The 22521-nt window shown below is 37.6% G+C and overlaps 1 protein-coding gene across 3 annotated transcripts in view; it reads right to left on the bottom strand.

Moving 5' to 3' along the window:
* Positions 1-9094, bottom strand: part of MINDY3 (MINDY lysine 48 deubiquitinase 3) — an 85385-nt gene extending 76291 nt beyond the window's left edge. For all 3 annotated transcript variants that reach the window (XM_003930634.4, XM_010341186.3, XM_039478749.2), the window contains exon 1: positions 8786-9094. In XM_003930634.4, the coding sequence (XP_003930683.1) occupies positions 8786-8879 (94 nt within the window). In that variant the 5' untranslated portion in view covers positions 8880-9094. The remainder of the gene's footprint in view (positions 1-8785) is intronic.
* Positions 9095-22521: the final 13427 nt, after the last annotated feature.

The raw sequence follows: 22521 nt of genomic DNA, 5'->3' as shown, positions 1-22521 counted from the left end.
TTATCTACCATGACCTTAGTTCCTTAGAACATCCCAGGGACTTGACCTGTAGCCTCGATGCTCACTGTTCTCTCTACATGAAATGCTCTTTCCTCTACTCTCCATATAGATAAATCCTTCTTCAGGTCTCAGTTTAGGTGTTAATTCCTCAGAGTGATATTTCATTACAAACCCATCTAAGTAGTCTCTCTTCATCCCCCAGCACAACCAGTAGTTACCATAATCTGTAGTTATTGTTTACCTGTTTGCCATCTACCTCACCTGACAGGTATTGTACCTGCATTACTAATCAGTGTTTTCCCACAGTATGTTGTATAGCTATTAATTAATGCTTGTTGAAGTTTTGGCAGGGAAGATAATGGCAGCGTTTGTTTTTAGGGATACCAAGTTCAGTTTCAAAAATGTGAGACAGCCATTTGGCAACTTTTAGAAATTGGAGATATGGGTGTGGAGTTCAGGGCAGGAGTTAGGATTAGAGGCAGCAATTTCAGTTATCTTAAAATACATCAATTAAAGTGAATGAGAACTTGTAGAAAAAAAATAATGAAGTTGGGAACATTAAAAAGTGAGCAGAGGCTGAGTCAGCAAAGGAGACTGACAAAAATTAAAAGGATTAGAGAAAAGCAAATTAACTGAGTTCCTAGAAAGGAAAAATCAGGCCAGGTGTGGTGGCTCACACCTGTAATCCCAGCAGTTTGGGAGGCTGAGGCTGGTGGATCATGAGGTCAGGAGTTCAAGATGAGTTTGACAAATACGGTGAAATCCCATCTCCACTAAAAAGACAAAAATTAGCTGTGTGCGCTGGTGTGCACCGGTAGTCCCAGATGCTTGGAAGGCTAAGGCAGGAGAATCACGTGAATCCGGGAGGTGGAGGGTGCAGTGAGCTGACATTGTACCACTGCACTTCAGCCTGCAACAGGGCAAGACTCCGTCTCAAACAACAACAACAAAAAAAAAAAAAAAAAAAAAAAGGAAAAATCAGAATAAAATAGTCAACTATCAGAAATGCTGCTGAGTAAAGACATACATTAAAATACTAGATGAAGCATGTCACTGGGAATACTAAAAACATAAATTTAGAGCACTGGGGAGAGTAACCAGATTTTAAAGGGTTGAAGTGTAATTCAGATTAGAAAGAGAAATAGTAAAAACAAACTACAGTTGGCTGTCCATATCCATAGGTTTGACGACCAGATTCAACCAAACACAAATGCAAAATACTTGAGGGAGAGGGGGAAAAAGGGATGGTTGGGCTGTGCTCAACATGTACAGACTTTTTTTCTTATCATTCCCCAAACAATACAAGGTGACAACTATTTACACAGCATTTACATTGTATTAAGTATTTTAAGTAATCTAGAGATGATTTAAAGTATAGGGGAAGTTGTGTGCAGGTTATATGCAAATACTGCAGAACATCTATAGATTCTGGTATCTGCTGGGGGTGGGGGGGTGGGGGGAGGTCCTTGAACCCAATATCCCTTGGACATCAACAGACAAAACTATATTTACGTTTGGCAGAAGGGAAAAAGGAGGATAGCTTGAAAGGCAGTTGGATAAAGAATTATTAATTTTGTAGACTGCATGACTTAGAAAAAGGAAAGAATCCAGCACTTTGGGAAGCTGAGGCAGGTGGATCACGAGGTCAGGAGTTTGAGACCAGCCTGACCAACATGGTGAAACCCTGTCTCTACTAAAAATACAAAAATTAGCCGGGCATGGTGGCGCACACCTGTCGTCCCAGCTACTCTGGAGGCTGAGGCAGGAAAATCACTTGAACCAGAGGGGTGGAGGTTGCAATGAGATGAAGTCACGCCATTGCACTCCAGCCTGGATGACAGAGAAAGATTTTGTTTCAAAAAAAAAAAAAAAGAAAAAGAAGAAGTAAAGAATGATTATATGGAAAAGAGAAAGTTTAAGGTCTCCAAGTCTGGAAAACGAGCTGAGAAAGACTTTTAAAGGTGGTCCACAGATACCCCTGGAAGTCCTAGAGACCCTTTCAGGGAGTCCACTGGAGGTTACAATTATTTACCTAATAATACTAAGACAGGATTTGGCTCTTTCACTATGTTGACATTCACAGTGATGGAATAAAAACTATGGTGGATTACACTGCTGGTTCCTTAGCACACATCAAAACAGTAGCATCAAACTGTCCTAGTGGTAGCTGTCCTAAAAAAAAACACCACCATACCCTCACACACCTACAGAGCCAATTTAACTTAAGAACACACTGATACTGTCAAAACTACTAATTTCATTAAATCTTGATCTTGAATACAACATCTTTTAAAGCACTTCTGCTACATACTGGGTATGATGTTTGCAAGTTATCTCAAGGAAAAGTGTATGTATAATTTTTTTTAATTGCAAGCCAAACTGGCCATTTTTTTTTTTTTAATGGAGTGCTACTTTTACCTAGCATAACTACCAATAAACTACAATTATTCAGACTTAAATGTCTGGCTGACATTTTCTCAGAAATAAGTGAGCATGACAGTTCAAGGAAAATAGCTGACACTATTTTTGCTAGTGAAAAAACTTCCAGCTTTCAAGCAATCACTTAGAAAACTTGTGTCCACCACTTTGAGTCTGACAGTGTCTCAAAGCTAATATATTGTTTTGCAGAGATCACTGGTAACAGTAACAAACGTGACTTCTGGTATGGTACAATGAAATACATTAACATTTGGAAGACTGTCATAAACCAGTAGACAGATAATTTCCAAATCACTGATGTATACTGTTACAAATTAATGCATACGTAAGAGATTGATTCAAACTGCAAGACAGACCAATAGATTTCAATTCAACAGAGGAAGAAAAGTTAAGTGATTTTAGATTTCATATTGCAACTCATCTCTACAATACTCTGATGTGTCAAGTTTTGGTGTGGTACCAAAGAAGATTATGTATGATTGTCTGAAAAGGCTATTACCATACTTCTTACACCTTTTCCAATTATATCTGTGAGGCCAGATTTTCTGCATCCACTTCAACCAAAATAACACATTGCACAGACTGGAGTAGCAAATGTGGGAATCCAGCTGTCTTCTAATGTGCTAAACATTAAAGAGATTTGTAAAAATGTAAAACAATGCCAAGATCACACTCATTTTTTAATTTTTCATATTGAAGTCCTCAATAATTTTTAAGACTGTAACGGGGAACTGAGTTCTAAAAACTTGAAAGCCAATAGCCTAGGAATAGTAAATTTTAGAAGGCTTTTAAGTTAAATGTGTAGACAAAAATGAAGAAGCGAAGAGGTGTTAATACTGAGAGTGAGAGGAATGACAAGGGTACAGAATTGGGGTAAGTGTTAATTCCAAAAAACATAAAGGAAGAACGAAGGGAAGTACTGAGGGCTCAGCTAAGATTTAACTACACAAGTGTCTTGGTGCTAGACACAATTTTCTCCAGCAATTCGTAACAGCCTGGGAGATCAAAAATAGGGCAGATGGAGAAATGGAATAGAGAAGACGCATGGAACAAATTTAATACAGAAAGTGACAACTCAGCATTCTGGTTACGTTAAAACAACCAAACTTAAGGTCCCACCCAGGAACAAGACATGAAATCTTCACTGTTTGGCCAGCTCTTCTCTTACTGGGAATAAGGGCCCCTAGGGTTGTACCCAAATACAGAGGCGAAATTAGGATCTGCTCAACTTTCAGTGTATGAAATTAAAGTGTGAATTAGTAATGGAACCTGCCTTCTTTTAAAATTTAAATAATGTAATCCAATTATCCATGGATGGGTCTTTTAGTTGGAAGTGCATTATAGTGAGTTGCTTTTGCACTTTGAATATTAAGAGCCCATGGAGAGAATTCTAAGCAGTTATGCTTCATGCAAAATTCTGTTTAATTGCAGTATGCATGTTTGAGTGCTAATTGATAATGGACAAAGGATATTAGAACCAAAATGAAATAAAGTCAGCTAAGTGAAAATTAAGTATTCTGTCCTAAAACAGGACTCTGCTAAGTAGACTTCTCATTTTATAATAAGGTTTTACTTAAGTTTGAATTTCTCAGGACGTAGCATTACTTTTCTTGTCAAGAAATCTCATACTCAAATTATTTCCTAGTTTTAAAAGGATTTAACATGAATGGCTATTTTTCCTGATTAGGTCTGAAATTATCCATCTTAAAAGACCTGAGCCTACATATACAGTTTCGCATCACATTACACAGTACTACACATCACAGAAAAGTCTATTGTCACATTTTATAGCGCAGAACCAGTGTAAAACTGAGCCATGAAGCTCATCGCAATTTTTCAGTCGCTTGTTTTCATATTACTTACCATACCTATCCACATTACGCACACCATTTGACAACTATAGCCTCTACAGTTTACAGCCTTTCATATAAACAAAGCTATAGAAAGACTTAGTTTGACATTTTGGTTGAGTAAAATATCTCCACTGGACCTCTCATCTAAAAAAATGAGGATAACTACATTTGTTCTTTGCTATCTTTCAGAGTTGTTGCAAGGATTAGGTAAGATTTTTCAAAAGCTGTAAAATATAGCACAAATGTAAGATATTATGATAGATACTTTGAAGTATTTGAATAATAAATTATATATTCAAAGTACCAAGGAATTAGTTTTTTCATATATGCATACAAACTATGAATTAAGAAATACTGGTTGTTAGGCAAATTATAATTTATGTTTGAGAAAGAAAAATATGTATGTTGGAGAAAGAAAAATCTATGTGAGAGAATATTAAAAGCTTCCAAAAACAACAAAAAATCTTTGCAACAATGTGATCCACAGTATTAGCTTCACTTCGGAAGAAAAATTAATGATGCTGGTATATCATTTTATTACTTTGATAAAATAGTACATCGTGCTTTTAAACCTTAACTCAAGTGTATTAACTCCTAATATATTTTATATTTAAATTTTAACAGATCCTTCATTTTTCCTGTTGTTCGTTAAATCTTTTTTTTTCATATTTTGTAACAAAATTTGTGCTACAATGAAAGCCCAGAACTCTAATTTGAATCAAGTACACCTACACGACCCCCTGCCCTGAGGGGAGAGGGGGAACCCACCCACGGGACAGATAAAACAGAAAAAATAAATATCCCTCTTTCTGATTAGTCTTAAGGAGAAACAGTATAATAACTTAATGTTTGGAAGGAGGAAAAATGGCTTCTGAGAAATAACACTCTCCATCAGGCCTCATCTGCTTTTACAATGTTTTGGGATGCAGCCACACCCATACTAACTACGGGCTGCTTTTGCTGCAATAGCATTGATGAGCTGAGAGGCAATAAAAAGGCCACTTGCTCCTTAAAGAAGTTTGCCAAATACTGAGCTAAGCAATCAATATTGAAAAGAATATACATTCCAAATAAATCAAAATGTTGTTATTTATACAAGAAACACTATTTCTGTTAGGTCTAGCTGATTCTTATTTTGGTTCTGTTGGGTTGTGGTCAATCTGCTCACTTCTTATCCTCTCCACTCCCACCACCCTGGTCCGAGACAGCATCTTTTCTCCCCTGGATTACTGCAATTGTCTCTTACCTGATCTTGCTGTCTCAATCCACTACAGTCTAACCTCAACCACATCAGGCAGATAAACCCTTTAAAAGCTTGTCAAGTGGTAGCTCTCCTTTTTTCCCATACCTTCGAAGGACCCCTGTTTCATTCATAAGATAAGCAAAAGTTGTCCTAATGGCCTAGAAAGCTTTCTATGATTTGGGCCACTTTATTTCTTACATCTTCTTTTATTACTCTCCTTTTCCTTTATTCCCTCTCCTGCCACAATAACTTCCTTCTGTTCCTTGAACACACCAGGCTTATTTTGAGTGAAATTTTTTTTATAACTAACATTCATTCTGACTGCAGCACTCTTTCTTCAGACTTTTGCATGACTAGTTGGGTGACTCCAAGTGTTTGCTCAAATCTCATCTTAAAATGAGGCCTGCGCAGGCCACTCCACCCAGAGCTCCGTATTCTCTCATCTTCTAACTATTTATTGTACATGCGTAATTTATGCTATGTTGTGTTTATTGTTTGTCTTCCCTCCCACCCTACTGACTCAACTTTAAGAGCTTGGAACACTGGTGTAGTCTGTGGGAAGGGGGGAGGATAAATAGTGTTAATGAGCTAAGGAAGCGAAATTATATGCTATTCTTTAAAAAGTACTATAGGCAATTGAGCAGGAGGAAAGCGGAGAGGAGAATAAATTTTCAAGTTAAAATAAAACCCTGCCAACTTTAAGTCCTTAAATTACATGGCTTATTGCCTTTAAAATTAAAACTGGCCAAGAAAAGAAGAAGAAGAAAAGAACCCTGCATTTAAAAAAAAAAAAAAAAAAAAAAGCAGGGATTTGTAGAAGAGAATTATCTAAAAAAAGCCAATTAAAAACAACCATGTGCCACTCCTGCAGCTTATTGTTTTAACAACCATAGCAAACGAATTTAGCTTGAGCAATCAATATAATTCACAGATGAGCTATGTCTAGATATAATTGTATAAATAGCCACGCCAAAGGTCTTATACCTATAACTTGCTTCCAGAAGACTAATGAGACTGCAGTTGTCAAATGAAGGCACGGTTCAGACTACGAAATAAAGCCAGAGTTGATGTCACATTAGTAATGCAGCAAAGCAGTGTCTTGTGCCTATTCCCATAATCCCAAAGGACTGCTACAGCAATATTTAGCAATGGCCTCAAAGAACAAATGAACACGACAGTTAACATACCAAAACCAGTAACAGGACCCCTCTGATTCAGAGGTGATAACTTCAAAAATACGTTTGGTTGACTTAAAATCTTAATCAGTGCAAGACCCTGAAGAATTACATATCCAAAATATAACTGCATTCTGTAAATTAAAAAAAGAAAAAAAGAAATCCTTTATTTTGAAATGGTATTGACAGAACTAATCTTAAGGAATGTCTGCATGATTAAAGGTGGCAAAGCATTCTAATAAGTCATTATAAGGTGTTATTTAGAATGATTATCCATCAAATCAATAATTTATTGTAATTGTCAGGGAAAAGCCAGAGTGATTTTTGACTTAGTCTAAAATTAAACACTTCTAAAAATAATATAAAAACAGCTACCACTTACTCAGTGTTTACTATATGTCAGATAGTGTGCTAAGTGCCTAAATTATTTACATGACCTTTAATCCTCACAACTACTTTATAAGGTCTACTATCTACATTTTACAGAGAAGGAAAATGAGGCTTAAATAAGCTAAACTGCATGAACCTGAAGCCACATACATTTATTCCAAAGACAGTGCTCTTAACCATTACTAAAATTGCCGGCCTGAATCTACCTTATATTTGCATGACAGTATAAATAGGGCTGAATGCTATCTTATTCTACTTTGTAAATGTTTCAAAAATGTTAACTGATTACTATGGAAATAAATTTTTTTTTTAGTCTTTCACAGTTTTGTGTATTTTAGAGCTGTTTACTATTAGAATAAGTAGGTGGGAAGTTTTAAAATAAAATCTGCCTCACAGTGCCCAAGATTAGGTAACCGACATAATTGAATGTGAAAACAAGAGCCGAAGTTATTACATGTAGGCTTTGGAAACTCAAAGGAAAATAATAAAAACAGAGCTCTACTAAGAATTGAAAGACCTGGAATTCACTCCCAGTTCTATCAATTTGTGCAACTCTGGCCCAGCCATTTGCAACTCATTTTTCTCATTTACAAAGCAACAGCGAGGGATTAAATATCCCAAGTTTTAATACGTCATAATTGTAATCTCACCAGCTCTTAAAACATATATGGGAGGGAGGGAGGGTGAGATTACTTAAATCCTTAATTTTTTTTACAAAATACACGTTTTGAAATAGGGATTTATATTTACTATGCCAAAATTCCCCCAATCTATTTAGGGAACAGGTGTTCTCTAATTAGATGTTTTAATAATAATAGAGTTTTACATACATAAATTACTGATCCTTCTGACTCAAGGCTATGTTCTTAATCTCATCATCTTTCCTAAGTCACCTTCAGGAATGTGTCAGTTGTGTTTGCCTATCAAAACTTAAGAATGAGGGATAGTTACTCATATAAAGCGCCCAGCTTGTTCCAGAGCAGCAATTCAATAAATGCTTGTTTTATGTCATTATTACTTGTACTGACTTATTACATAAGTAAAAATCCTGTCTGTGTTACATTGGACCAGCAGAGGAAGTACTACGATCCATATTCCTTTTTTAACCCTGACAGATAATAAATCAGATCAAAAAGGGGGATACTTTGGGCCAAAAGGACACGTTTTAGCAGGCAACAGTGTTTACACACCAAGTACCGCGCCTATCCACATAATGACAATACAAACCAAAAACTGCTGTTTGGAATTAGCCACTCTGACTTTCCCGTGGACGTCCCTCCTTCCCTCCAAAAACAGACCAATCGCCACCACCATACAGCTCTGTTAGGGGTAAAGATGCGGAAGGCCACGGCACCCCTTGAGAAAGTGACACCGGGGCACGGGGGCCGCAAGTTTCGCGTCACGCCCTGCAGCCCCGCAAGGGGCCACCCCTCTCCCCAGCCGAAGCGCAGCCCGGAGAGCGGAAGAGGCGCTGCGGGTATTTAGCGGCAGCTGTAACCACTCTCCTACTCAACCTCTCCCAGCCAGGGCAAGCAGGGCGTGTCTGCAAAGTCCAGCTGGTGCGCCCAGCACGGCGACCGGGGCAGAGCGCGGGGCACGCGAGGGGCTGGGGCGAGAGGCGTCACGGGCGGACTCTCGCAGGACAAAGGACGCGGCGGCTGCAAGGGAAAGCCCCGCCAGGGTACCTTGCGTCCAGCGGCAGAATATGGTGTCCGAGAGACCGGGGCTGCTCTTGGTGCCCCACACCAGCTCCATCAGCTCTTTAGTCAGTTCGGACATGATGGTGTACCGGCGGGCGGGTCTTCGTTTGGCGGACTCCTGCCCCGGCACATGGGGAAGGGGCGACTCCGGAGGCGGCAGCTGCGGGACGGCGGCGGCAAACGGGTTGGAAAGTGAGGCAGGAAGCAGGGAACGAGAGCTACTTGCAGGGACCGCGCCTGTCAAGCCGGGTTGAGGCAGCAGCGAGTTTCCTGTACCGGAAGTGCGGGCTCCACTTCCGGCTCCTCTTTTATTCCCGCCCCTTAGAGGCAGCGGGCCCGGAAGTCCCCTCCCCGGAAGTGAACTTGGAGACGGAAACAGCCACGGAAAGCGGTGGAAGTAGCTTCTGGCCTTTCAGAGCCATCTGGGATCCTTGGGTCGGGTGGTATTTTTTGTGTTGGGGGCGGGGTGGGGAGGGTGGGCGGTGTCAGCGTGTTCCTAACCTACAGGAATACCCCTTCCTCTAGGCACTACTGTGGGCTCAGCTGGAGGCTCTGAGGCCCAGGCCCTAGGGACTAGAACTTACGCCTATTGCTTTTAATTTATAATAGTAATTTCGCGACACTGGAACTATAAGGCAATGGTTGAGTTACAGTGCAGTAACATCCTTACCTTTGTAAGGTGCTGCTCATAAGGTGGAGGCTGTCTGACCTCTGTGCTTCAATAAAGACCAACTAGACCAACTAGTACCTAAAAACATGGCAAAGAATGTGGCATAATGTGCATCAGAAATGCTTCTACCACGTGCAACACAGAATTATAAGGTATTTGTAGCAAACCAGATTGAAAGCAACCTGTTTATAAATGTTGCAGCATTTTCATGTCCAGTTTTTGAGACTGCAGAGTGTGTGGGCAACACCTGGACTAAAATTTAGTTTTTATTCACTAAACTAGCAGTTAACATGAGTTCATGTGAAAACTTCTATTTGTGCTGCTTAAAAAAAAGAGGACTTGAAGGCTGGGATGATGGCTCACACCTGTAATCCCAGCACTTTGGGAGGCCGAGGCCAAAGGATTATCTGAGGTCAGGGGTTTGAGACCAGCCTGACCAACATAGAGATAATCCATCTTTACTAAAAATACAAAATTAGCCAGGTGTGGTGGTGCATGCCTGTAATCCCAACTACTCGGGATGCTGAGGCAGGAGACTTGCTTGAACCAAGAAGGAGAGGTTGCAGTGAGCTTAGATGGTGCCATTGCACTCCAGCCTGAGCAACAAGGTCGAAACTCCATCTCAAATAAATAAATAAATAAAAATAATTTTTAAAAAAAAGGGCTTGTATTGCCTAAGCTTTGAGTTTAAAACTAAAATGCAAAATCTGATTTTTAAAAAACTTTGTTTTTAATTTGGTTCTGTAAGGTGTTTGTACTCCTTAGAAATCATATTACCTTGGGATGCAGTAATACATAGCTAGGAGCTATGGGTCATACTGGCCCAGACTCCTACCTTTTGCACTTACTAGCAAGTTACCTACTCTCTACCTAGGCTTTATTCCTTCTAAAAGGGGGATTGCACACATGTCATATATTGTAAGTAAGTGGAAAAAGTAACACGTGCAAAGGATTCAGTGTGCTTCTTAGCACATGGAAGGCATTTATACAACAGTGGGTATTTTTTTATATCAAGAAGGCGTTTTGTGGGAATTTAATGGAACAGTAGTTCTGACCTTTTTACTCATAAATTCTAGCCAATTGTATTTCAGTTTATAATATCGTATGTTCTCTAATTTCAAAAACATACAGTTTCATTGTAGAATACCCTCACATTTGGCTAATTAAAATAAACATTTAATTTAAAATATTTTAGATGCCAAATAAGGTTTTGCTCATTTATACTTTATTTCTAGTGATTTTTTTGCTACTTATACGTTATTTCTAATTTCATTTTATTTCTTCGGTACCCTGTACTGTTATTAGAGGGACTTGCTCAAAGTGCCTGTACTGCAGCCATAGCATTCCTCTTGATCTGTATTCCCTTTAGAATATTCCTTGCCTTATTTTTGCAGATCAAATCTTACCTATCCTTCATGTCAGAGTGTGCCTGCCACTTTTAAATAAAGCTTTCTCCAGTCGTTATAATTGAAAGTAATAATTGTAATTTCTGAAGCTTCATAGTACCTTATCTATAACTTGCGTATGACAGTTCCTATTATCATTGTGTTTGCAAAGAATTATTTGCTTTTCTCTTGAGATATAAATTTATGGAAACAAAGACCTGTCTACTCATAATCCTAACATGGGGATTTTAACATCACCGGATCTCAATAATGATTCAAGGAAACAAAACTTGTCTTTACTGAAAATTAAGAATTCATTATCTTTCAGCAAGTGAGAGATGAGGGGAAGTAGTACAGATTGGTCCAGTTAAATAGCTAATATTTGCATGCTGATTACAATTTATGTAATTCTTTCACTTCCTGAAAGGCAGAAGAGTCTATGTACATAGAGCTTATGTAGAACTGGCAGACTTCTAAGTTCAAAGTATTTCCACATTTGACTTTCTCCATTAGTGTATGGAAATATTAATGGTATAGTATATATAACACTACATCACGTTTGTTTTCTTTCCATTAATGGACAGATAGTAGTCAGAAGTTTGTTATGAAAAAAGAGAAAAAAATGTACTTTCAAAATGTATTTTTTTAATTAGAAATTTTTTAATCTATGGTTTTTCTTAGCTACAGTGATGCTGGCAAAATCTTGGATGGACATTGATATGAATGTCCTTTCCACTTTCATATTATACTTTTTATTGGAAATGTTTTAAATTAGCAGGACATATCTTTAACAAGGAATATTAGACCATTAAATTGCTTAATTCATTAATTATAACATTTAAATAGAAATGTAAATTAATATTCATTAAAATTGTTATTATTCAGTAATTATAAAATAAATATTTAAAGGAATCACATTTTGCATGTATATCTGCTGCTGGATGATAATGCCTTTCCCTTGTTTTAATAACTTGAAAATTATGTAAATGTTTTTTGATGTATTTATAACACTTTGTATTTTAGCATACTGTTTTTCTCAGGACTGTCTATGGTTTTGATTAAACTTGTATCACTGAGGTGTATATAGATTGCATTAATAATGTTTAACTACCTTTATATGTAAGTTTTATTAATAATACTTCTCTTTCTTTCAAATTCAAGTCATGGTGCTGCCATAAAACTGGGCTGAGATTTACATTATATTGAATTCTTTTCATCTATCTTTACTACTTCAAGCAACAAAATTAATTACTCAGCAATAAACTCTAAGTCTCTGTTTACTTATTTTCTGTCTTTCCTCAAACATTTTGCCAAATAAAAGCACAACTTTATTACCTAGTTCCTAGGAACTAACATGAAAAGTACCCTTCTCCAATTGGAAACCCTAGACTCCTAATTTAGTGTATTTACATTATTCCTTGTCTAGAAGAAATCAAATCTTTCAAAAACCCACCCTGCAATAAGATTAATAACTTTTAGGTGGGTCATTAAAACAACCCCATACTCATTTATTAATACATTTTTTTCATTTATATGTTCTCTGCCTTCCAATAGCAGCAGAAGTCTAGCAAAGCAAATGAAGCCACCTTCTCCTGCATCATCCTAATCTTAGCAGGATAATGCTTGTCCAACTGAGCATACAAGTCCCTTACAGACCCACCAACATCATATTCAAATGTGGCCTAGTGCATCACTACCCACTGCATCTCCTACTGACATTAATACATGGCGGCAAAGGGGAACTGTCATTAAATGCTGGGTTAAGTAAATTTAAACAAGTTGTTCACTGCAACTTTCCAAGAGTGGAGATTATGTTTAATGTTAAAAGACACATTTGAATCACTTCATTCGCAGAGCTTCTTATATCATTTATGTTCTGCAGAATACTGTTACAGAATTCACAGGTCTAATGAAATAGTGTCTTGAAATGGAATTAGAAAATCTGAATGTTAGTTTCTCTATGGGCACTAAGTGTGGATGTTGGTTAAATCATTTAGCTGTACCTTGCTTTCTTCATCTGTAAAATAAGCAAATTTATATTATTTTTTAAGGTCATATTCGCTGCAGGTCTTGTTTACTTCTACGATTCTAAAAAGTGGCTGTCTTTAACTTGAAATGTATGGGAATAATGGGAAGAAAAAGAATGTTGGAAACATACATGGAGTAGACAAATAATTTTGGCATTATTCTTTACTAAGACATAGAATAAAAGAGGTTATTTGCCATTTTAGCTCTTGTGCTAACTATTATGAAATGAGAACATAAAATTACAACTTGTACCTTAACCCAAGACTAACTATATGAAGTAAGCATATAATATATACACACTTGGATGTGTCATGGGCACCTCAAACTCAATCTGTGCCAAATTAAACATGACTCTTCCCACAAAACCTGCTTTACTCTCAGTCTTTCATGTATCAGTGAATGGTGCCATGATCTACAAAAAGCTCATTCATGTTCTCAATTGTGATAGAATGAATAAATCACCCTCTTTAAGGTTTAGTTACCACATTCATAAAGTGATCTGATTAATAGTAATTACATCATACAATGATTGTGATATGTAACAGGGAACATTAGGCACAAAAGAAACACAAGCATTGAAAAATACTCTCCTTGTGTTAGCTTTATTAATGATTCAGGCAAAACATTATAAAGAACAAAGATGGCATATGAATTATTTCTTCATTGAATTGGGGAAAATCAGAGAAGTTTGAGCTGGATAGACTCTTTTACTAGAGAAGAAAGAGGATGTGCATCTCATGCTTGATGATGCAGGAATATCAAGCTATGGAGGTGTAATGGATGGAATTCTGTACCTCCAAAATCCAGATACTGAAGCCCTAACCCCTAATTTAACTGTGTTTGGAGATAGAGGCCTTAAGAAGGTAGTTAAGATGAAATGAGGTTATAAGGGTGGGATTCTAATCCAATATAACTGATTTCCTTCAAGGAGGAGAAAGACATCAGAGCGTGATGTCTCCCTCTATACAGAAAAGGCTATGTAGTGACACAGTGAGAAGGTGGCCATTTACAAGCCAGGAAGAGAGGTCTTGCTACAAACCAACCCTCTCAACACCTTGATTTTGGACCTGTGGACTATATAACTGTGAGAAAACAAATTTACACTGTTTAAGACACCCAGCCTGTGCTATTTTGTTATGGCAGCCCAAGTGAACTAATACAGAGAGACAGACTCTTAAAAATATTAAATGTTATCTTAAATACAGGCATGCCTCAGAGATATTGCAGATTTAGTTCCAGATCATAACAATAAAGTGAATATTGCAATACAGCCAGTCACACAAATGTTGTGTTTTCCTAGTACCTATAAATGCTATGTCTACACTATTCTGTAGTCTATTAAATGTGTGATAGCATTATGTCTAAAAAAGACAATCAATGTATATACCTTAATTGAAAAAATACTCAATTGCTAAAAAATTGCTGAAGACCATTTGAGCCTTCAGCAAGTTGCAATCTTTTTGCTGGTGGAGGGTCTTGCCTCGATGTTGATGGCTGCTGACTGATCAGGTTGGTGGGTGCTGAAGATTGGGGTGGTTGTGAAAATTTCTTAAAATAAGACAGCAATTTCTATTTTTAGGTCCTTGAGGAATCGCCACACTGTCTTCCACAATGGTTGAATTAATTTACATTCCCACCAACAGTGTAAAAGTGTTCCTATTTCTCCACATCCTCTCCAGCATATCCCATTTGACCCAGCAATCCCATTACTGGGTATATATCCAAAGGATTATAAATCATTCTACTACAAGGACACATGCACACGAATGTTCATTGCAGCACTGTTTACAATAGCAAAGACCTGGAACCAACCCAAATGCCCAACGATGATAGACTGGACAGGGAAAATGTGGTACATATACACCATGGAATATTATGCAGCCATCAAAAATGATGAGTTCACGTCCTTTGTAGGGACATGGATGAACCTGGAAACCATTATTCTCAGCAAACTGACACAAGAGCAGAAAATCAAACACCGTATATTCTCGCTCATAGGCGGGTGTTGAACAATGAGAACACATGGACACAGGGAGGGGAGCACTACACACTGGGATCCGTTGGGGGGAAATGGGGGAGGGGCGGGGGGGTGGGGAGGTGGGAAGAGATAGCATGGGGAGAAATGACAGATACAGGTGAGGGGACGGAAGGAAGCAAAGCACACTGCCATGTGTGTACCTATGCAACAATCTTGCATGTTCATCACATGTACCCCAAAACCTAAAATGCAATAAAAAAAAATAATAAGACAGCAATTAAATCTGTTGTATTGATTGACTTTTCCTTTCACAGCAGATTTCTGTGTGGCATGAGATAATGTTTTACCCATGGTAGAACTTCTTACAAAATTGGAGTCAGTCCTCTCCAGCCCAGCTGCTGCTTTATCAACTAAGTTTATGGAATATTCTAAATCCTTTGTTGTCATTTCAAGTGTTCATAGCATCTTCACCAGGAGTACATTCCATCTTTAGAAACCACTTTCTTTGCTCATCTATAAGAAGCAACTCCTTATCCAACAAAATTTGATCATGACATTATAGCAATTCAGTCATCCCTTCAGCCTCCACTTTGAATTCCCATTTTCTTGCTGTTACCACCACATCTGCAGTTACTTCCTCCACTAAAGTCTTGAGCCCTTCAAAGTCATCTAGGAAAGCTGGAATCAACTTCTTCCAAACTCATGTTCCAGTTGATTTGTTGATTTCCTTCCATGAATCACAAATGTTCTTAATGCCAGCCTCCAAGATGGCAACCTGTGGCTGTGCCTCTTGACAGTCATGTCCTTGGGTAGTTCCTTTCCACATCGAAAAGACCCAAACTGCATGACCAGTTGGATACGGTGAAAGTGACGGGATGTGATTTTCAAAAGTAACTCTTTAAAGGCATTGCAGTTTCTGCCTCGTCTCTTGGCTCTGTTTCTTTGGGGGAAGCCAGCTGCCATGTTGTGAGGATACTCAAGTTGTCTATGGACAGGCACACAAGATGAGAAATTGAGGCTAGACATTCCCATTCCCAGTCTTCAAGATCCCATTTCGTTATTGCTAGGACCTTCACCAAGACAAAGAAAATTTAGCTTTTTCTGAAGTTTCATTACTCACAAAAAACAAATTCTGTCTTGGCCTTTGGCTTTGTTTGTTTTTGCCACTGCAGGGATAAGTTTTGTTTGGTTTTGCATGTTTGATTTAAATGCTGCCAGGGACCATTTTTGACTCTCATACTTCTTCTTAGGTTGCTGATTAATAAATACAAGCTTGTCATTTTCTTTGTTGTTTCAAAGGTACTTACAAAGCAGACAGTTTTTAAAATTACGTATTAGTCAGTGATTAGCCATGGATTGTCCCTGTGGTCTAGTTTGTCAAGGATAATAACTCCTTGTAGAAAGAGAAGGTTGTAAATTTTTTTGTTTTGAGATGGAGTTTTGCTCTTGTCACCCAGCCAGGCTGGAGTGCAGTGGCACAATCTCGACTCACTGCAAGCTCTGCTTCCCGGGTTCAAGTGATTCTCCTGCCTCAGCCTACCACTTAGCTGGGATTTACAGGCTCCCGCCACCATGCCTGGCTAATTTTTTGTATGTTTCTTAGAGAGGGGGTTTCACCATTTGGGCAGGCTGGTCTTGAACTCCTGACCTCAGGTGATCCACCCTACTTGGCCTTTCAAAGTGCTGGGATTACAGATGTGAGCCACCACTTCTGTCCAGTTGTAGACTTTTAACTGCCGAGAAGGTACAGTAGCTGGGGGATGGATATACTGACTGATTCAATTAAAGGAATCTAGGCATCCATAGGCATCCCAAAAATCAAAAAGTTTAGTAACAACATACTTAATGAAGAAAAATTTCCCTTTTAGACTGGCAACAAAACAAGGCTTCCTACAAACATCACTTCTATTCAATGTAATAAAGAAAGGCAAGAAAAAGAAGAAGACTAATAAGGTAGAAACAAAGCTTCATGATTCGTAGCCTGTCTCATGTTCAGTTCTGTAATTAGCACTTTTCTGGACTTCTACAGCACACTCTGCCCTCAATCCTTAAGACCTTTCTCTCCTGCTGTTACTTGTGATTTCTTCTGATGTATGTCTGTGACTCCCTCACAGCATTAATCAAATCCCTTCTGGAAGAATTGAGACTCCAATAAATACATATCAAATCCAGCAGCTTAACTTTTGCCAATATGGCAAAAATTCATGAGGGATACATTCCAAGACCCCCAGTGGATACCGGAAACTGCAGATAGGACTTGATTCTAAAAATGCTATCTTTTTTTCATATACACACATACCTATGATAAACCTTAATTTATAAATCAGGTATAGTAAGAGATTAACAAAAATAACAATACAATTATAACAATATATTGTAGTAAAAGTTATGTAAATGTGGTCTCTTTCTTTCTCTCTGTTCAAAATATCTTAGTGTATTGTACTTAACCTTCTTGATCATGGGTAGCAAATGGGGAAAGAGAAACTGTGGCTAAGGGGGCATTACGGTACAATATTGAACTCTTCTTCCATAGTCTGGAAGAAGAATGACAATTTCTGTTGGGGAAAGCTCAGAAACTGAATGGATTTGGATGCCCAGAAAATAATGTCTGGCAGTTTTGAACTAACTCAGCGATAGTAAAATACAATTGGTTCCATGAGTTGAAACTGCTTTTGATTTTATCCCGGACTTTCTTCCCAGTTTTCTTGGTTCTTTTAGAAGCTGTCCAGATTTGCTTGGCTAAAAATCGATATTGGAATGTTGTATATAAAACCGGGGGAGGAAGAGGCATATGATCATTAACTAACTCTGTGATTCAATTTGTGTCATGATCACCAGCATGGCTTCTGTCCAGGCAGAATGTCATGCTTGTTGAAGAATGAATGACCTCTGCCCCAGACATTGTGTCACACATTCTCCAGCTTTGGGAAGCAGCCTTTTAGGCAAGAGTGGAACCTAGACAGACAGACAGACAGACAGACAGAGGTCTTTTGCTCCTTCAAAAGCAAACAACAGTTGGAGCCCCAAGGTTGCTTCTATTTTCCTTGGTTTTTATTTTAGAAATGTGTTATTTATTTAAAATTTCAAACATGAAAAAATGGAGAGAAAGGTATAATAAACACCTGTCACATCTTGCTTTAATAATTAAATCATCTGTTTCATCTATTTTTGGTAAATTTTAAAATACTAATTTCAGATGTCATAATAAATAATTATTCCAGTATGCATCTCTAGAAATTAAAACTTTCCTACATAACCACTTATCACATCCAACAAAATAATTTCTTAAAGTCATTTATTATCAGTCTTTATCTGCCTGTCTCCGTTAAGTTTTACAATGCCTTTTAGAGCTAGTTCTGTAAGACCCTGATTCAATCAACAAAAGCCTACAACATTTCTCTAAAGCATATTTTAATGTAGGACATTCCTCTTCCCCTGTTTTTTCATGACATTAATTTGTTGAAGAGATGGTATCTATTTTCCTTTAGAACATTTTATTTTTTCAAATGTGACTGATTGTTTCCCTGTAGGAATGTTTGATTTGTACCTTGCTTAGGTTTTGGAATTTCCTGTAAATTGGTAGTTTAGATGAAAAGATTTGATTCGATTTGAGTAAATTAATTAGATGGCAAAACAGTTTTTTGCAAGAATATCTTAAGAATAATGGTATGTTTTTCGTATTGCATCACACCAAAAGCTGGTAATCTAATTACTAGTGTTTCTAACATTGATTATTCATGTAAAGTATCTCTCTGCAAGCAACCTGTGGGCTCTACCTTGCCTCCGTGTCAATTCAATTCTCCCTCGACCTTTTATTTAATGGTTTAGCAACCACTCAAAATTCTTGCCTAAATCATTTATTCCATTAAAAGTTGCAAAATGATCACTTTCTGCTGTTTGTTGGTGGTTTTTCTTAGTTCTTGAGTTGAATGGTTCATTATTTTTTAACTTTTCTACTGCATTCTAATATAACATTTAGTGCTATAAAATTATAATCTCTCATGCAAATTTCGATATTTTATGATTATCATTCAGTTCAAATATTTTATGATTCCCAGTTTTTTTCTTAACCCATTTGTTATTTACAAGTAGATTTTAAATCTTCAGACTTCTCTTAGAGTTATCTATTTACTATTGTTTTAATTTAACTATATTTTGTTCAGAGGACTATTGTTTTTATAATCCTGATACTTTGGTATTCGGTGAGAGTTGCTTTTAGGCTTAGCTCATGGTCAATTTGTTTTTAATTTTCATGCATAATTTGGAAGAATATCTGCTCTCCGACATTTCTGCATAGGGTTTTATGTATTACTCTCAGTTTAAGAGATTAATTCATTGTTTTATTCATCCACCGCCTTAAAAAAATGTTTAAATCTAGTTAATCTGTCATTTGGAATGGAGACTGTTAAATCTCCTACTGTTGAGGTGGATTTGTCAATACTTTTCTTGCTGTCGTATCCAGCTTTGCTTTCCATATTGCTGTATTATATATCTAATACCCACACATTTAGAGTTGTTATGTCTATCGAACAAATAATTCATTTAAGCTGTAAGATCTTATTAAATAACAGCAACGTCCAATATTTTGTTCCCCTTTGTGTAACCTCTATAATTAGTCTTCATATGTATTTTGTTTTTATATTTTGGTTTGTTCAGGTTTACTGTCCTGGTTGTCACATTATTTACAATTTTGCCTTTCCTTCTTTTTGGATTTAATTTTCTATTTCCTAAAGCATACAGTTTTTGAATTCTTCTGATAAGAAATTTCATTGTCACTAAGTATTGATTTATAAAGGGTGTGCTTGGTTTTGTCTCTTTTTTGAGACAGTAATTCACTCTGTGTCCCAGGCTGAAGTGTAGTGGCAACACCTTGGCTAACGGGAGCCTGGAACTCCCAGTCTCAAGCAATCCTCCCACCTCATCCTGGCCACCATGTCTGGCTAATTTTTTGGAGGCTGGGATTACAGGTGTACACCCCACACCTGACTTATTTTTTCACTATTCGTATGTGATAATTTAGGTGGGATAAAATTTCAAGGTCTAAACTCTGACTAGCCATGTGCCTTTGAGAATGTTACTTTACCTGACTCTTCCTGAGTTTTCACACCAGCAAAATGAAATTTAAGAGCACGCCCAACACTGGGCTTATGCCTGTGGTCCTGGCTACTTAGGAGGCAGAGGAGGAGGGTAGATTTTATGTATTTTATTTTTATTTAACAAACATTTGCATGACATTTACTATGAGCCAGCACTGTTTAAGAGTGTTACAAATGTTAACTCATTTAACTGACATAAGGTAGGTACAGTTTCTTATTTTTACTTTTAGAGATGAAACCTTGTCTCTATTACAATGATTAAATTAAAAATAAACTGTTTTAGGAAATGTGCTGGTCTAGATAAATGACCAGTAAATACATTTGAAAATTACTTTTATAACATGGCAAACATACTTTAGAAACTTATACTTGCAAGAAAGTAAGAGATACCCCATTGGCAAAATCTGAAGACCAACCCAGAAAATCAGAGTGATAAAATAGATCTCAATATCTTTCAGTTGTCCTGGAGAAAAGTATGTATGTTTTGTGGGGTGGGAATTGGCTTCAAAGTTTTGTTTGTTTGTTTGTTTGTTTTTTGAGGTGGAGTCTCACTCTGTCACCCAGGCTGGAGTGCAGTGGCAGTGTCTTGGCTCACTGCAACCTCTGCCTCCCAGGTTCAGGCAATTCTCCTGCCTCAGCCTCCTGAGTAGCTGGGATTACAGGCACACACCACCACACCTGGCTAATTTTTGTATTTTTAGTGGAGACAGGGTTTCACTATGTTGGTCAGGCTGGTCTCTAACACCTCACCTCATGAACTGCCTGCCTTGGTATCCCAAAGTGCTGGGATTACAGGCAGCAGCCACCGCACTCAGCTCAGTTATTTGGTTTTAAGAGCTGAAGCCAGAAGATAATGACTTGAACTTGTGTGATTTTGCTAGTTGAAACTGAGACAGTCAGGTGGCTGTACCATTAGTGAAAGTGTGGAATAGGAAAAAAAAAATCCTCATCTCTATCGAATTAAAAATAAAATACATGACATAAATGAATAAGGTGTGAGTTGTTTTCTCTCTTCCCTTCAAGATAGCATTCTATAGTTGTCTGCCATTTATTATTACTTTTGAAAGGTCTGTGGTTTTTCTAATTGTCATTCCTTTTTAGGAAACCTGTCTTGTTTTTCTGTTTGCATTTGGGATTACTTCCTCATGACCTTTCTGCTGTTCCACTGAATTATCTAGGCATTTCACCTCTATTTATCCTGCTTGGGAGCATTATATATTGTCAACTGGGGAATTGGTGTCTTTCATTAGTTAGGAGAACATTTCAGCCATTTCATTTTTCATAGTTTTCCTTCATCATTTCATTTCTTGTTCATCTCTGGAGATCTGAATAGACGTATGTTGGGCTTAGTTCTTCCATGGCTCAACTTCTCTTTCCCATTTTCCATTTCTTTATCTCTGTAGTACAATATATCTGCAATAAAGTCTTCCATTTATAATTCTCTGCTTAGTTCTGTCTTATCTGTTTTGTCCAACCTATTGGGTTTTTAATTACAATAAAACATTTTTATTTATACAAGTTTCATTTGATTGTTTTCCAAATTTGAACTTTTATGATAGTATTTAACTCAATTATGATAAAATATTTCCCTGTTTTCTGATTTTTGAGTTATGAACTCATGTTCAATGGAGCTTTTTTTTTTTTTTTTTTTTTTTTTTGGTCAGGATTCCTATATGGTTATATGGTGGGAGTGTTATACATTGTCAACTGGGGAATTTGCATCTTTCATCAGTTTAGAGAAAATTTCAGCCATTTCTTTTCTTTTCTTTTTTTTTTTTTTTTGAGACAGAGTTTCGCTCTTGTTACCCAGGCTGGAATGCAATGGCGCAATCTCGGCTCACCGCAACCTCCGCCTCCTGGGTTCAGGCAATTCTCCTGCCTCAGCCTCCTGAGTAGCTGGGATTACAGGCATGCGCCACCATGCCCAGCTAACTTTTTTGTATTTTTAGTAGAGATGGGGTTTCACCATGTTGACCAGGATGGTCTCGATCTCTTGACCTTGTGATCCACCCGCCTCGGCCTCCCTAAGTGCTGGGATTACAGGCTTGAGCCACTGTGCCCGGCCCCAGCCATTTCATTTTTAATATTTTTTCTCCATCATTCCATTTCTTGTTCATCTATGGAAATCTGAATAGACATACGTTGGGCTTATACTCTAAAGAGAGTATATGTCCCCCAGAGAGGTTTTGAATGTGGTTCATCCGGGTATTTCCAGTGATGTTATGCAGTGATGCAACCACAGGCCAATTTTATGTTGCTTTCTCAGCTGAAACATTCCTGGACCACATAGATAATAGGCAGAAGAACTTAAGCCCATGCAAGGAACTCCAATATCAGACATTTGACTTATCCATCTAGATCCCAGGTCAAGATATACAAGCTTCCACGTATTTTTCCTGAGTTGGCAGATCTTTGCTTTTTCTATTCCACACTTTCACTAATTATACAGCCATTTGACTGGCTCAGTTTCAACTAGTGACATCACTAGTCAAGGTCAAGTTATTATATTTTGGCTTGAGCCCTTAAAACAAAAAACTTTGAAACTAGTTTCCACCCCTCAAAAC

The sequence above is a fragment of the Saimiri boliviensis genome, chromosome 8 (assembly GCF_048565385.1).
Source record: "Saimiri boliviensis isolate mSaiBol1 chromosome 8, mSaiBol1.pri, whole genome shotgun sequence".
NCBI classification, from domain to species: Eukaryota; Metazoa; Chordata; class Mammalia; order Primates; family Cebidae; genus Saimiri; species Saimiri boliviensis.
Note: the sequence above shows the minus strand (reverse complement) of the source record. Positions and strands in the feature narration are given on the sequence as shown.